Source organism: Anomalospiza imberbis, chromosome 1 (genome assembly GCF_031753505.1).
Source record: "Anomalospiza imberbis isolate Cuckoo-Finch-1a 21T00152 chromosome 1, ASM3175350v1, whole genome shotgun sequence".
In the NCBI taxonomy this organism is placed as follows: Eukaryota; Metazoa; Chordata; class Aves; order Passeriformes; family Viduidae; genus Anomalospiza; species Anomalospiza imberbis.
The window spans coordinates 105,311,649-105,329,043 of NC_089681.1; the positions used below are offsets into that span (position 1 = coordinate 105,311,649).

At 35.6% G+C, this 17,395-nt stretch overlaps 1 protein-coding gene across 2 annotated transcripts in view; it reads right to left on the minus strand.

The window, feature by feature from the left end:
* The window catches only part of SEPTIN7 (septin 7), a 59,940-nt gene extending 45,187 nt beyond the window's left edge, over positions 1–14,753 (minus strand). For both annotated transcript variants that reach the window (XM_068203832.1, XM_068203823.1), the window contains exon 1: positions 14,657–14,753. In XM_068203832.1, the coding sequence (XP_068059933.1) occupies positions 14,657–14,666 (10 nt within the window). In that variant the 5' untranslated portion in view covers positions 14,667–14,753. The remainder of the gene's footprint in view (positions 1–14,656) is intronic.
* Between the last annotated feature and the right edge of the window lie 2,642 nt (positions 14,754–17,395).

The following is a 17,395-nucleotide window of genomic DNA, read 5'->3' on the forward strand; positions in this document are numbered from 1 at the left end:
GCTTTTGCTTGCTGCTAGAAGCAGATAACTCTGAAGCTATACATATGTTTTGACATATGCAGTTACTTTGTCAGAATATGTGGAAAAAGCTAAAAATGGTTTTTGAACAGTAAGTAGAAGTAAAAGCCTTCCGGAAAAGGTTCAAAGTGCATCAACAAAAAAAGCTGCAGCCAGAAACACCAGAAACAAGAGAAAAAGCTACAATTTACTGGGCATGAAAGAATGCTAAATACATTCAACAGTACTGTTATGACACAGCAGCTTAAACTAAACAGGTAGAAAGGCATGCAAGAGATAGCCCTTGATCTTCCATTCTCAGAAGCATAAACATATTCAAGATACAATTTAACCAAGAAGTCACATGTGTATACCTACAGAAACAAATACAGTCTTTCTAGTTATCTTAAGTCTTAGCTGGAAAATAAAAATTCCTCAGTTTTTAAGGTTTATTTTTAATAATTATTTTAATGACATTTCATTTAAAAGCTTGTCACTGCATGAAGAAAAGCCAGCTGAGTTTACATCTTTTTGCACCTCCATGTAGCAGAGTTTGTAGATGAAGTTCTATGGTAAAGAGGCTTTATACAAAGACCAAAAAAGGCACGTAAGCAAATTGAGGCTGCAGATTATTACAAGTAAGAGAAACTGCACATTTATGCTTCTTTGTAATAAATAGGTAACATTAACGGAGTTGTCCATGTCACTCAGGTAATGCTATTCATGTATGTGACAGCAATATCTGATATGAAAAATCCCAGGAGTTTTAACAGGATAGATACTTTATGGGGAAATATACGGCAATTACTGCCAATCTAAATTGGGCTTATACACCCACCTCTCTAAAAGACACCGCAATCTGCTGTATTTCTGTGTCAAAGTTGATAGACTCTCTCCTCTTACCCAAGAAGAGCCAGCCTCAAGCTTCATCTGAAGGGCATGGATAGGAGGTTTATTAGAACAGTACATTTGGGTTTTCTGCATGAACAAAAACAAGCACCTTAAGATGTGACACTTCTCCAGGATGTGACTCTACTTTACTTGCAAAGGTGTAGTTCCCAGCAGCTGGAGAATTAGGAAGCAGTATCCTGCTCCATATTAAAACCCTACAAATAGCAACATGAAAAAAGCAAAGCAAAAAAAAAAAAAAAATCCCATCACTTTATTAATGTTTGGATATGGACACTTTCTCAAGAAGGAGCACAATCCATAAGTGTTCTGTAAAGCACAAATATGAAGAGAACATAGAAGTTATGAAAAGTCTCCCCAAAACCATCAAATGCAGTAAGAAAAGAACCATCCTTACTGAGGCTAGAGCTCTAACCTGAGTACTTAGTTTTGCATTTAGCAAGTTGAGGATATCCTTAGTGACGACCTTAGTGTGATATAACTACATCAAACCACTAAGAAATATGCAAACAAGTAAAAAACACAACAAGTTTAGTGAAGTAGTGAAGCATTGCTACTGGGCTTTTTAAAATATTATTATTATTTCATTGTAATAATTTACTTATTTAAATATTTATCACATTCAACATGCATTAAACTGATTTTTTTTAAGCTGACAGCAGGAGTTTTAAGGAAACTGGTAAGTACACATATTGACAAACACAGCATTATTTAAGTAAGCAGAAAAAGTTCTCTGTATCTGCCAGCAGTTCATCTTGCTAGTAACAGGGAAGCCTTTGTCTCCCTGCTTTTCAGCAACACAAAAAAAAAATCCAAGAAAAGATGCAATAATATGCCAGTTTTAAGATGCTAGAAGAATAAGATAACCAACTATGGAATTACTCACTAACTGCATTATCTTTTCTGTAGCAGTTTATTAAAAAGACAAACATAAGAAATATCTTCACAATCTGCATATTCAAATTAGTGTAATTCAAATAAGAACTGTCATTTTATGCCATTTAATCAAATGCTAGTTTCTATTCATTTCCATCTATTTTGAGGCAACTCAATTTCATCTTTGGCTAAAATATTTTTACTTTCTCATTAACCCGATACTGTGAGTGGCCTAACTTCACCTGATTAGCAACTGCAAAGCATGTCAGGACACAAATTTAACCACAGACCAATTCTAAAAGGTATTAGATTCATAAAAACTTCAGAGTCCTATCAACATCTTGTATCTTCCTGAGCTCTGCTTCTGGTTGAAATGGTATAAAAGCAATTTTGCAGTTCAGCCTTTTTTGAGCCAAAACAAACTACCTCAATGGCAAAATGACAAAGCTGAATGGCAAAGATAGCGTTGCAGCATCTCATCCATATGATGAATCTCTACGTGACAATGCTGTCTCTGGAAAGGCTTGGACTACTGCGTCCTTAAACTGATTTGACAGAAACATTTGTCAAGTAATTTTAATAATCAGACTAGAGAGCCTACATTTCACCACAAGTTCAAGAAGGCAACTGACACCAGACCACTACCATCAAGTGTGACTCCAAAATGCGACCGTGCTTATTTTATCCAGTCCAGCATCCTCCTCCTGAGAGAGGACAAAAGCAGATGTTCAAGAGAAACCACATGAAAGTGCCTTGAACAGTGGTTGGACCAGATGACTTTTGAGAGATTCCATCCAAACAAACTATTCCATGATTCTGTAAAAAGGCATGCAAGCAAACAGTGGTGCTTCCCTGAAATATCACTTACCTCCCAAAGTTTATGGTGCTAGTTGACAGTAATCTTTATTTTGACCTCTTCACAACATGTGTGTTTGGAAAGTTATAAATAGTAAACAAGAAACTATCAACAGCCAGGCCCACACACTATTAAACTCAACATTTGTTCCTCAAAAACTAAAGGCATGGACTTGAGCAAAGCACAAACTTCAAGCACAAAATGGCTGCTTAACATTTATTTGCAGGAGGGCTATTTTGAAGCCTTTTAAAAGAGCTCTACAGATGAAGAGTCAAGAAACTGCAGGAGGCACAAAACTGGAGACCTCTTCATCCATCTCTACAGAGAGTGGTTTTCTCCAAATTAGTGACATGATTTCAGTTACTGTCATTATGATGATCCTCCTTCTGCTTTTCTACTTACCCTGCTGTCTCTATCTTTGCCTGGTCTTAGTCAGCCACTCAACACCATTTAATAGACACTAGAAATACAATTAGAGCGCTCTACACTGTGCCCTAAAAGCAAATTACTTCTTATAAATGAAGTTTCTTTATAGAAAAAAAGACCAAATAAAAAACTTCTGATGAGTGCCAAAATAGGGAAGAAGAATGAATATATATATATATATATACACACACACACACACAATGCCTAGAAGTTTGTCTGTTGATTACATAGCACAGCTGCTGCCTTGAATGGTAGGTCTCAACTCCTTTCTGATTAGACAGATATATAAAAATGTTATGCAACTAGTTGTAGAATAAATGCATTTACTGTCATTTAAAGCAGAAGCTGTTTTTGAGTAGAACCTCAAACCATCCAAGTATCTGCAAAGCTCATAAAATACTTCCTCTGAGTCACTTTTACTTTATTCAGCTATCTGAATGCTTGCCATTTGACATCAATCAACCACAGCAGATAAATTCACAGTCAAAAATCTGGACACTGTCCTCAGTTCAAACCACAGCCAAACAGTGTATAAAAATCACATTCTTTTACTTATTGTAGACTGAAATAGCTGTGATGATTCAAGCCAAACTGTTTCAATTTGACAAATATTTAAAGCTAACATCTGACCCAATCATCCAGGTCTCAACTAATTTCTCTGCATTCAGTCACTAAAAAGTATCTGACCATAAAATGACTTCACTATTAAACAACAGTGGCTAAAAGGATCAAATTGTACAGACCAAGAACAGTATTTCAGAAACAGAGCAAGTTTTTCTTCTTAAGAACATGGATTCAGTTTTTTAACCACTAGACAGTGTTAGTCTATTAAGTGGATTAGTAAGCACCGTGCATTATTGGATTAACGTCTACCTGTATTGAAGCAGAAGTGGGTATTGCAAAATCACTGATAGAAGACATTGCCTTGCAGTAGTAATTGGTTTAGTTTCTTAGTTTCTTAGTTTTAGTTACTCAGAAAGAAATAGGAGACAAGATATATCCTTGAAATAATAATTCAAATAAAAATTTTACTTACTCTAAGATAGTAATAGAATAAAAATTGAAAAATTCCGTCACAACTTCACAGAATAAGCAAATATTAAACGCTGTTTTTATTGATACAGTAACCTACATATAGGAGGATTTTTGACAGAGAAACTAAGATCACACTCTTCAAGGTTTGACTTGGGTGGAGTTTCACTCAAGTTAATCAATGTGTCACAAATGCTGCCATGGAACATAGGTGTGGGGTGTGGGATAAGTGGCTTCTTTTATCCTGCTCAAACCAACCTCTGCACCAGTTCCCTCACAGGCTTCAGAGTACATGGAAACAAGGTGGCTGTGATTTTGTTTAAAGCTACTTTTTTTCTGCATCAGAAGATTTGTACTAACAAGGTTACCGCTGGCTTTTTCAGAGCTGGGAGTGTCAATACACTGGACCTATATAAAGAGATTATATAACTACCATTGCTGAGAGCACTGAAGAATGGTTAGTCATAAACCTGTGCAAACATCAAAAATATTTTTACATTCCCCAAGTTTTTGGTCAAAAGTCTGGAGATACAAGGTTAGAATCTGGTGACCAGAATGTTCAGAAGAGACATCCCCTTAAAAATAATTACAATAAAATTGAACATTACTTTATGTTGCTAACCTACCAAGGAAAGCACCATCACACTTCATCCAAGAGCCAAGAAAACTCATCTTCAGGTCCTTAAAAATCCCCTTGTGTTATTTTTGTTATTCAGTCCTACATGAAAAGTGGGTATTTTTACTGCAGGGTATTACATTAATTGCTCAAAGGCTTCTTTGACAGACTGTGCCAACGTCATGTAAGGCATTTTCTTGGATGACACAAAGAAAACAAACCAAATAATCTTCATCAATGTCAGATGAAAATAGCTAATAAGGGAAACAGCAGAGCAAAAAATAACGAGAAACTGACAATAAACTGTCTCCATCCATCAAATCAAGGAAGAACAGATGGTAAAAGAGAATTGCTGACTTTTGAGACAAAGAAGTTGCCTCTCAAAAAACCTACAGCTCCCTTTAAACTGTGCAGTGTGGGATAGAAACTTCAGCAATATCTTGTCATCAGAAAAATCATGTAGATGTGAAGGCAAATAAATGGATCACAGTTTAACACAGAGAGAAAGTAAATATTTTACAGATTTACATCATAGGACCCAAGGAGATAGTTATAGATGAAATATCAACCAGCTCTTTACCAGATTATTACATCACAGGTGAACCACTCCTATCTTTCATGGCCAACCTTGGAATATTCCTGAGATTCCTCCCTATCATACTTGTGAATAAAACACATAATATTTCTGTCTTGAAAGACAGACGACACAGGTAATGTGCATGAAGGCAAGAACAACCGATCGAAGTGTGCAGTGAATGCCCTTTGTTACTCCATCCCATTTGATCAGATCAAGCATCAGCAACTGCTTATCTGATAATTATATACTTCAGCAGTGGTTTGTTTCACAGTTGTTCAGTTTAACACAATGCTCATGATCCTGTACTGAAAAGTGTTCCAAAGACATCCAACAACTTCTCTCCATTTCAGACCACTGAATGACTATTTTTTTCACTATCTGAGCAATAGAAAACGGACCCACCATTCTGGCTTTGTCCATGAATTCAAAATTCAATGTATAATGACCTCAGACTGCTATTTTAAAAGGCACAGCATGCTGCTTGCAGTTTGAGATGTCACCTGGGAATGCTCCAGATTCTTTTCAAAAACACAAGCTGTCACCTTATACAGAAAGCAACATCACTTCGCATATCCCAAGCAGTAAAACAGCATAGCCAGATGATGTTAGAACTGACACTTGATGCTTTTACCCAGCCCACATTTAACTGTGTCCTATCATTGCATTACTTCTCACTCCACAGAAGGCTGAGTTTAATCCCCTCAAATCACAGACCTTTTTTGCACTTCTGAGGAAGCCCCTGCCCCATGAAACACATTTGTTTAGCCTTCACAGGTGAAGTTTCATGAGAAGGACCAGAATGATGCACTTTGCATAAACTTTGACAGACACATGGTTCCAGTCTGAAGATATCAGCACAGTTCTGGCTTTAGGTTCCATCTATGACCAAAATCAAAGTTTCACTGATAAAAACCTAAAAGTGACTGTGAAATTAGGAAACCAGGACCCTCTAAAAAAACTTTCACTTCAAGTTTAACAGAGGGAAGGAACTATATCAAATGGCATTACAAACTTAACCTAGCTTAAATCAACACTGACAGAAAATTAGCACTAGTCCAAGATAGAGTGTAAGAGTTCTCAAATTTGTGCTCTTGGTAAACTACCTACAGAGAAAAATCAGGATGAAAGTAAAGGATGACAAGAACTGAAACAGAGAAAAGTAATTTGATTAAACAGCTTCAGGAGCCTTTCTCCCCTCCAGCCACTAATAAATCTAAATAATCTGCCTTAAGCATTGCATTATGGTAAAAATTAATGAAAAATACCATCAGATACACCATAAGAAGTGAGAAAAAATATTAGAAGATGCTCATTCTATTTAATAAGAAAAATTCAAGACAAGAGTATGGTATAAACTCTGATTTATCAGTAAATGTGCTCAGAACCTCAACAGAACAATATCCACACCCCAAAATGAAGCAGTTGCATATAAGAACCATACTACATAAAGAAAATACTGGAAAAGGAAGAAAAGCTAACTGTTTCAAATGGATTGACAAGGAAGATCTGAACTGACTGTTGTAAAATCAGCCAGAGGGAAAACAATCATATTGAATCACATTTAATGGATCACATGGGCTTTACTACAACTGGATCTTTAGATCACAAATACTCCATCCAAAAATATCACTTTGGTTACAATATGAACCTATTCCTTTAAAAGGTTGTCAGCATTTCTTGATAAAGGAGGCAAGACTAACACTTTCAGCCAAGAAGAAATGAGAAGCAGTTTTAAATTCATCCTGCATATTTATCTATACAAAAAACTGGCTCCTACTTTGAATCTCACTCCGGGCTTGCAGCAATGATGGTGTCAAAAATCAGTGCTGCAGTATGGTTTCACCTGATTATCCAGGGCTAAGGAACTGGAAACAGTATTAATGTGACTTCTAACACGTCACTGCTTACAAGATGTGCAACATTTAGTTCACACTCTGCTCATGCACATGACAGCTCGGGACAGAAAATCTGTTGAGTAGCATCGAAACAAGTGTTGCCACCTGATAATCAATTTAAGAAATAAAACATCCATTAGTTTGGTACTTTTTCTAAGATGTATTCAAGTTTGCACATTACTTATTACCGTTATTCTAAAATCAAAATACCAGACACATTAATTTCAGCTAAATTGTGACCGACAAACCTGCCATCAACAGAAATAAGGACCAGGTTCAAATGCTGATCTCACCATAATGAACAAGCTTACAACAAAAAAATAAGTATCAACTTATCAAAAAAAGTGTATTTGTGTGCAGGGGCGGACATGTTTGGATGTGTAAAATCAGCAAGCACCTTTTTATTTAGAAATAAAAGAAAAAAATGGTAAGGTAGGAGAAAAAAAACCACTATTTATGTAGTTAGGAATACAGCAAAGATGGCCTGAAGACAGCTAGTACTACGATAAGATTGATTATGCAGGGAACCACCAAAAAAATCCTCAAAGCTTCAGAAGAGAAGATGACACCTACACAATACAGAGCACAGTCTCTCATTAGATGGTTTTTATGAAATTTCCTGAATTAATCTATTAGAGATCCAGTAAAATAATTCACAGCATTTGTTATGACACTGACAAGAAAACAATATATGGAATAGAAAAAAAAATTGTCTGCAACAGAATCACCACGTTTTAGGAAAAATAGAAGTAATTTAGATTACAGGCAGATTTTTTCCAAATTATGGGTTCACATCTACACACTTGGAAATCTAAGTCTCTTCACATAAAAAACTTTGCCAGTAAACAAAGAATTTTAATAGATAATTTAGGATCTGACCAAAATATTGTCACATGAGAAACAGATCAGTTACATTTACAATCACGAAAGCTTTACAAAAATATATTTTTTCACAGTAATATTTTAATATACTAATACTTGGTACTTAGGGTTAGTTGTCAGAACTTGAGTCATGTAACAGCAAGCATCCAATAAGAAGTACCTTAATGCAGTTGGCTTTCATATAATCTACTCAAGAAGCTTTGCATCCAAACACTTAATAAGAAAACAAAAATCCAAAGGCTCTTTAGAAGTTATCCAGTAAGCACTACAATTCCAATTAATGTTGTAATTGCAAACAATTAAAAAATGAGAATTGAAGATCAATCCTATTAAATGCCAACTTTAGTACTGTTCATTAGAACCTTTAAGCTACTGTACAGAGAGGAAAATATTTAAAATTAGCTTAAAAAATTATTTTTTTTCCACTAAGTGATTAAAAGCCACTCTGCTATAAGCAACTTGTGTAAGTATTTGAAAAGCTATGGTTTCTAGATAAACTCAAATAGATAGATTAACTAAATTTCCCTGACAATAAGTTTCAACAATAACCCACTACAATAAGTTTCTCTTTTCCATCGGGTTGTAGACTTTGTGGAGGTTTCTTTTCCCAGTAATAGAAAAAACAAACAGCAAAATGCTACAAAAGAGGCGGGAGCAGCCTCAAGTATGTTGCCAACTGCAGTTCACTGCATTACAAAAGAAAGAGGAGGGGGAAAAATGAGAAAAAATCCATCCATAACCCAACAAAAATGTATGAGAGAAGATTTTCTAAACAGAAGCCAAGTACTCACATGAATATGTACTTTAAGGTCCCATCTGAAAGTAACTCACTGGAAAATCATGCAGGCCAGTAAACTCACTGTTAAGCTGCTGATCTTTCACATCTTGGAGAGACACTTATTTCTTCATTAAAGATTTTCAGAGTTCATCTATTCTGCCCTCTCAAAATTTTTTATCTACCTCTTTCCACAAAAAGGAGCGTCAGGTGACTGATGAGGCATTACTCCAAAACAGAGACTACTCCAGAGGAGCATGTCATCTGAGGGCATACACTGACTTCATTCTGAGTTCCACCAGTTTCCAATTTCCTTTGGTTTTACCTCTGCCAATTCTCCTACGTTCAACCTATTTTGCTTCAGCATCCCTAGCACCTATGTGTCAAAGTATTTAGCCATCAAATTCTACACTTTGTAGGCATCATCCGTGGAATACAATACATTACTTCTTTAAAGAATTCTGTAACCTTAAAAACAACCTTATCTATACCTATACTCCATGGAAACCTCATGAACAGAATCCCTGTAACTTAATTTCATTTTTTATCTGGTTTTCTGAAAGATCTATTTCCATTATATCACAACAGCTGAACCCAGACTTCCAACACTTCTTTGGAGAAGTACCTTGAGAACTGGAAAACTGCTAACCCAGCCCCAGCTGTACCAGGCAGTTGCCATGCAAGCAGCCCAAAACAGGCTGCAGCCAAAGACGTCCAATAGCACAGGGCAGTTTTCAGAGGATGAGAGAACTACAGGAATTCAGGTGTTCTGAAGAAAGGAACTTACAGGGGGAATGGAAGCAGGATACCTGCACGAAATATTGCTCATTCTTTTCCATCGCATGCTTCTTCTTTGTAAAAACAAGAAGACTCTACCCCAGTCCTGTACACAAGACTGTGCTCCCCTGACTGTATGCACAAGGCACTGCACACTCAGCAATAGCAGTGCAGGATCCTAAGCAGCCAGGTAAGGAAGGTCACACCAAAGGCCAAACACCCACTCAGATACTGTGGTAGAGACACGACTGAAACCTTAACTAGGAGCATTTCAAATCACAGCAGAGCAACAAGAATTGGCAACATCCCAAAACTCTTCCTACTTAGTTGTACTGCCCACACACAGGTTACTTTTCATTTAATTATTCTTCCTATCCTGTGATAAATGATCTTGTTCCTGGCATTAAAACTGACAGCAAGTAAAGAATAAGTATCTGTGAGTAGCTAAGTGTCTTAGTACCACTGGTTGGTTTGATAAATAAATTGCTTCAGAAAGGAAACAAGTGAAGGGCGTAATTCTAATCAGAACATGATCCATCACAAGAAGATACAAGTATTAAACCAACCCAAGCTTTCTTCAGTGAACAATAAAAGCATTTTAAAATCAGGGTGTGCTGCTTCTTTAATGTAACTTCAGGTCTTGCAAAATACAGTCCTTTTCTTTGCATCCATGCCAAAAAACCACATTTAAACCAAACCCCTTGAGTATGCATATAATTACAAATTAAGGACTCCAACAATATTGCATGGCATTTTCCTCCCAGTTGTAATCTGCAGGTGATCTACAAGGCTAAAGGAACAATTTGGAAAGAAAACAGGCAATTTACTATGGGAGAGGTTTCAAAACAGCTTTCAAAGTCAAAGCTACCAAACAGTTGCTCAAGAACTAGGAACTGTGCAGAAAGGTCCTGTGGACAGCCACTCAACTGTAAGCGTTCTGTACTTTGGAAATCAGATGACTTAAAAAAAACCCCAAACTTAAAAGTCCAACTTCTAATGTGACTCATGAAGCTTGAACACTTTGAAATACACAGCTCTAGGAAAAGTTACCACAAATACATGTTCTTAAGTACATAAGGTCTATAGGAGAAAGGAATTTTTAAGAATTATGACTTTGCATCTACTTGGGTGTTGGTTCAAATTCTGTTACCAGCGTTGTTTCAATGCAAGAACAACAAAAGAGGGATTTCCTGACTCAGTGTTCAGAAGGAAGACCCACTGAAAAATAACTATTTGTGCCACACCTCATATACACTAAAGCAAAAACACACACCCACTACTTAAGCAAGTGTAATTATATTAACAGACAGAACTACAATTCCACAATTAAGACTTTCTTTAATTGTGAGTTACTAATCACAGTGGTATTAATTTTGGAAGTTTTCTTTTCTTAAGCATCTGACTTAAACATGTACTTTCCTCCAAAAAAACCTACACAGTAGAGAAATACAGAGAATACACTTTGGATTTCAGACAGACTAAATATTTATGTCGGGTTCTCAAATGTTTCAACAACTATCTTATATTTGAAGAGATTACACAAGATTATGAAGGAAGCAGGCTACTAAGGCAAACTTGACATTTTTTCCACTGCTGTGCTTTAATTCTTCAAATGGAGAATCAGTTGCTTTAAACCCCTACTTAAATGTATTACTTTGAAAGCAATGAGAATGGAGCTCAGTTAAATGTATATTTCCACTCACTTTATGTCATATTCTCAGAGGAGATTCTTCTGAGTTTTTATACTGCAAAATCAACTTGTTGCAGAAGCAGCATTATGAAAACTACTGCTTAGCCTTTGAGAATATAACTAATATGAAACAGCCTCATGAAGATTAAAGACAAATCAATGAAAACTGATTAATAAGGAAAACAAAGGGCTATCTCAGACTTCAATTTCTCAAGAAAAGTTTATAAACACTAACAAAAGAATCAATACAATTTAGAGAAAAGAAATAGATATGTCAAAATGTTTATTATGGCTAAATATTATAGAGTAACACCAGTTTCTATTACGGTTTACTTTTCAATGATTCTTAAAACATTCAATATAAAAAAAGTATTTTGACATCCTCTTTTTATACTTGTATTTATGTAGTTCATAATCACTTCACCCACTAATTATATTTAATGTAAACACCATAACACCTGGAAATCATCAACTATACTTACAGAAAAGAGCTCGCTAACATTACAAGCCTCAAATACATCAATCCTACCAAGTCCTGACTCAGAAGAGCAAGTTACAGGACAGAAAACTGTCCACATGATTCCAAAGCAATGCCACCAATCAAGCTCAGGAGGAGAAAACCTGTCCCAGAAACCATTCTCTAGGCTATTCAACAACTACTCGGCCTTATGCATGCCCACATTTAAAAGCCCACTCTGCAACTTCACTAGCACAAAGAAGAGCAGGAAGCCACCACACACTGCTATGGGCAGCTCCATCATTCCAGGGCAATGACAATAACTGGGGAAATACGCATTTTATGTACTCACATTCACACTTTAGGCACAGGAAATGTCCTGCAAAACTAAACTACTTCCCTTCAAAAAAATTCTTACTGGAAACATCAGATCTGTTTCATGCTGTACCTACTACTTGCTCAGACACAAAAATCTTACACTGTTAAACTGAAAAGAGAATTGTTTCTACAGCTGTAGAAACACACACAATAGTACAACCATATTGGCAAATTCTCCCCAAATACTGCTCTAGTGACTTTTCATACTATACATTCCAAAGACAAAAAAGCCAGATATAACACTATGCACATCTATTAAGTTTAACTGATATTTCCAGACCAAATGTACAACAGGAAAATAGCTTCTATACAAATGCATTAGCTGCAATATCAAACCTCATGGACACCTGAAAATGGCCGGACACAGAGCCCAGATCCCAAACATTATTTTTTTTTTTTGTTATACCTGTTTAGCAACCGCAAGCATTGTTTTTCTCTTTTTGCCTTTCAGAACAAATGGGTAACACACTGACATTGACTACCTCCAAATAAAGCAGAGCCAGTAGATCAGTAGTTGTGCAATATGCAGTAAAAGGTAGCCATGCACACATGACTCTTAGTAGTAGAAAGAGCAAGAGAATATTTTAGATAATCTCCAAGAGATAATACATCCAGTATTCTTATTTTTCCAGCACTGACCATACACAGATAAACACTACATTCTAATTAAACATTACCAAAAAATTATAGATAATTCCATTTACGATTACAGATTTGTATCATTATGTCAGCTAAAGACCTCAAACCAAGTTAGAGTACACTACCTCACGGGATGAATACTGCAACAAATAATTACAATCCTGACAATCTACTTGCAGATTACATTACAGTGTTTACCAACACAAGTGATCAGTAATACACAAAATATTTCATCTTCATATTTAAAAACAAACACATTTTTTCAGGGCACACTATCACCAGGCACTTAACTTTTAAACAAAATAATTTCTCTACCCCACCCCTCCCCAAATGTTCCCAGAGTACTAAAAGATCAGCCATCATTTTGTTTGAACACTCACTTTCAAGTATCAGATTTCTATACCTGGGGGTCAATAGAAGAGAATTAGTGGCATTTTTAATTTAGGAAAATACTGCCACTTCTCCTAGTAAGCTTCCAGAGAGCGGCACAAATTTCCATGCAAACAAATGAAGTCTTAGTAGTAAGCGCAAAAATAGTAAAACTAGTCAACATCTCATTTTCAATATAACTTTAGACTAAATTTTATTCTTGAGGGTCTTACATCTTCTACAGCTTTCCTAAATGTAATTGCTTTAAACTATACTACAGGGAAACAAGAGAACACTGACATAATATTGCAGACATTCTCCAGTTCTATCACATCTCTACATCTACCACTTATGAGTTTCATCCCTTCCTCCTTTTTATTACCTGTAGATAGCAGAAAATAAAATTTTATTCTAGACTTAACAAGTTTGTACTAAATAATTATGTACTTGGATGCTAGACTATAAAGGAACCTGTCATCAAGTTCCAAAAGAAAAAAGCAACCCTCAAATTTTATAATTCTAGCTCACTTTTGTAATCAAAAGAAAAATATATATGATCTATATAATGAGTCTGCACCAATTTGCCCTTGATTTCTAACTGTCACTAGTACTATTATGTTACATCCTACATGCACATAAAGTCTGCACAAGAAATCCATTGTGTTAATGGCAAAGCACTATCAAGCTAGCCAAACTACAAAAGATAGAACTAGGTAACAAAGTGACAGATGGCTATTAGAAAACACTTTCTAAACTATTATTATTATTATGCTGATTAGCATGCCAAAACAGGGTCAAATATGCACTAGCATCAGTTACACACAAATGTACCCAACTTTACTAACAGTCTACTATCAAAAAAGTACTCAAAAGAACAAGAAAAAAGAAAGAAATGAGATTCCCTAGCAGGAAAGATGACATATTTGGGTCATCACTGAAGCCTAAATGAACTGTTCTGAATGGTATTATTCATTCAAACTAACAATAATTTCCCATTTACTGTAGTCCACAGGGAACAAACTGTTTACATTTGGTTTTCTTTGCAACCATACAAACTAGAAAGGTTCGTTTAAATTAAAGCTTTGATTTTGTAGCATAGTTTTGTGGTCACAGAAGTGCAGGAGAGACAGGATCCTCCCGCCTGGTTATAAACAAGGTTTGCCGTGTTGCACTCAACCATAAAAACGTTTCTTTTTTATTCAAATGAAAATCAAGTTCAAATTACTTCAGTCATACTTGCAAGTAGCATTTTACACCAGATCCACACCAAACTGTTTTCCTAAGACTGTATGAACGATACGGTTCTCATAATTTATTTGTCTCCTCATTAACTTGCACACCAGAAATATTCTTTTTAACCAACCTAAATTTATCAGTCTAGCAGGGGAAGATCCATGTTTTCTCCTGAGATCATGCAAAACATACTTATATCACCATCACAGATTTTAAGAACTGTATCAAAATACTTCTAACTATCAACACTCAACACAAAGAAAGGAACTTACCAACTACCATGAGCGTGAATTCAAATCCTCTTTTCACAGACTTTCGGTAAACTTGATTTGGAAGATTTGCAAACCCCACATATCCTTCAAGGTTCTTCTGTTGCTAAAGCAAGGGATATTTAGAAAAAAAAAGTTAAAAGGAAAGCAAGTAATTTCTTAATCAGCTTGTATTCTTAGTTATCGAAATGTTAACTTCATTTTCACATTTGCAGAAAAGTGCTATCTACCCAACCTCTCAACAACCCAAGGTGCCTACATTCAAGACAGTATAATGAACTGCAGCAAAAAAATACAAAAAAATTAGCACAGAAACTCAGGCATTTAGGAGTATTTTAGGCAAATGCAATTGCCATATTATGACTGTTTGTATAAACACAACAGTGAGCACGTGCAAAATTAAAACATAATCAACTTGGTACCAATGACCATTTGAAACACAGGCCAGCAGCATAAATGCACCCTTCCTATACTCCCAAGTCAGGGTGGTATTGCCTCAACATGATGGGAACCAACTTGATACCTCTGTTTCTGCGTCACTCAACTGGAGGCTTTCAAGTTAAACCCAGACTTACAGTAATGCAGCATGCCTTGCAACGAATCCTCCATACAAGCAAAACTTCAATTGTCTTGTACTCTGAAAAACTTACCCGAAATAGTGCCTACTATGAAACAAGAGAAGAATTCTGGATGCTAGCCATTACTTCTTCTCACCACATTAATGAAAATGCTGGAGGTGCTTAAAATGCCTCCTCCTCACTGTACTAGACCCAGCAATCTTTCAAAGCTCAACTGTGCTACCCTTACACCACTCTTCCAGACAATCCTACAACTGTTTGTTTATTAATACAGCAGCTCTGAGGATTGTTTTATAAGACTGGACACTTTAGATATTTTACAAATATTCTGAGAACACATTCTTGAGACAACTGTCTACTAAAAACAACACTATGACCATGCAAAGTTGAGAGGATGTCATGTGATGTTGGTACTGACTCAGTTTCAGAGTTTGAGAGCTGTACATACCCACAGAGCTGAAGTGCTATCTACAAGTTCAAATTCTACTCCCTAAAATTATGAGCATAGGGGAATTCTAAAAAATAATTTCTAAAAAGATTTTCTACTGCAGGCACTCTTGGCTCAAAACTTCTCTGTATAGGATATGGTATGGGTAATTCAAGTTTGGTATGTGGCTGACTCATTTATTTTGAAATTTTTTCTTTCTAAAACTGACAGAATAAGTTCAATGCAGTAATAACTGAATTTTGAAATTAAAAATATTTATTGAATTAAAGCAAGGCTATAAAACCACTATCACCTTTAAAGTATTGAATGCAAGAAGAACTAACCTCTTGCCAGACCAACAGCACTAGTCAATAAATGGACTCTGTTTTAAGTCACCCAACTGATTTCTCCGTTTGACAAATAAACTGTTAATCTCAAACAAAACTACACCATTGCAACGACTAAGTTAGAGGCTCAAGTTTAAATACTCATAATGCAACAAATGTTATTACTTCCCTAAATGTAGGAATCTTTGCATCATGTCATCAAGGAACTTCTTTAAAGATGCTTTTTGTTTCAGTATAGCCTTTGGTGCAGCTATAATCTCATCTGAAAGGTTTAAAGTATTTTAAAAATCAACCAGGAATTTAAAATCCAAATATTTGTTTTAGTTTTCCAATCTATTACTACATGTAAGGAATGGAATTTGTCATAATCTAAAACTCTGAGCTGGAGCCAGTGTTTTAGAGAAAGTGCATGACATGCAGGTAAGTGCTGTTTAAGATATTAAAGGACTCCTTAACAGTGCAGGTCCTTAATAACCACTAAGGACATGGAACTCCTATTCATCCTACCAGATATGAAATATCTAATCACAGTCAGACACTCCTAATAGTTCTACTTGTCAGCCACCTGCATTTTTTAGTATCTACATACCTTTTAATGTGTGTCATGTTTACAAGAAACAGCTCACCCCCTCATTAGCTAATTCTTTTGCTTAAAATAATGGGTTTCTATATAATTCTTGTTTCAAACAAAGTTATTTCTCTTCCCATTTATAAAGAGCTCCACACTTCAGACAGTTTTATCCCTATGAACTTTTAGATCACCGAGTATGAAATGCTAAAAAAGAATAAGATGGCAAATTTTGGGTTGTTTGCTTTATTAAGTGGGTCTACATTAATTACAATTTTAGATAATGAAATATAAATGGTAGTAACAAGAAAAATGAAGATGCATGAAATGTTACCCTGGGCATTAATGCTGTGTCTAATGTGAGCATTTGATGTCAATAGGAATAAGCCTTTTAAAAAACTGCAGCTGGATGCCAGATTCATATTTCTGGTATACCAATTAAAACTGAAGATTTCAACATACTGGTTTTTAAATGGTTGCCTTTGTTCATAACTTGCCACTTCTGAAGAGACCAAAACAAATTAGGAACTGAGTTTCTTTAACTCCTGCAACAGCTTTTAAAAGAACTTAGTACTTTTTTTGAAAAAGAATTGGCTTCCACTGTCTTGAACATGGTGCCAAATGAGATCTCATGTTTCTAATACTTACAATACCTTCCACTTAATTTTTATCCCTTTGTGATTTTCAACCAGCTGCTACCTAAGCTCAATTTTAGTTCAGCTACTAAAAAATCAAATGCTGCTTCTATTCCTATATTAGCTATAAAACATCTGCATCAATGTAATACTTACAGCTACTTTGTAAACAACATGTTTCCATCAT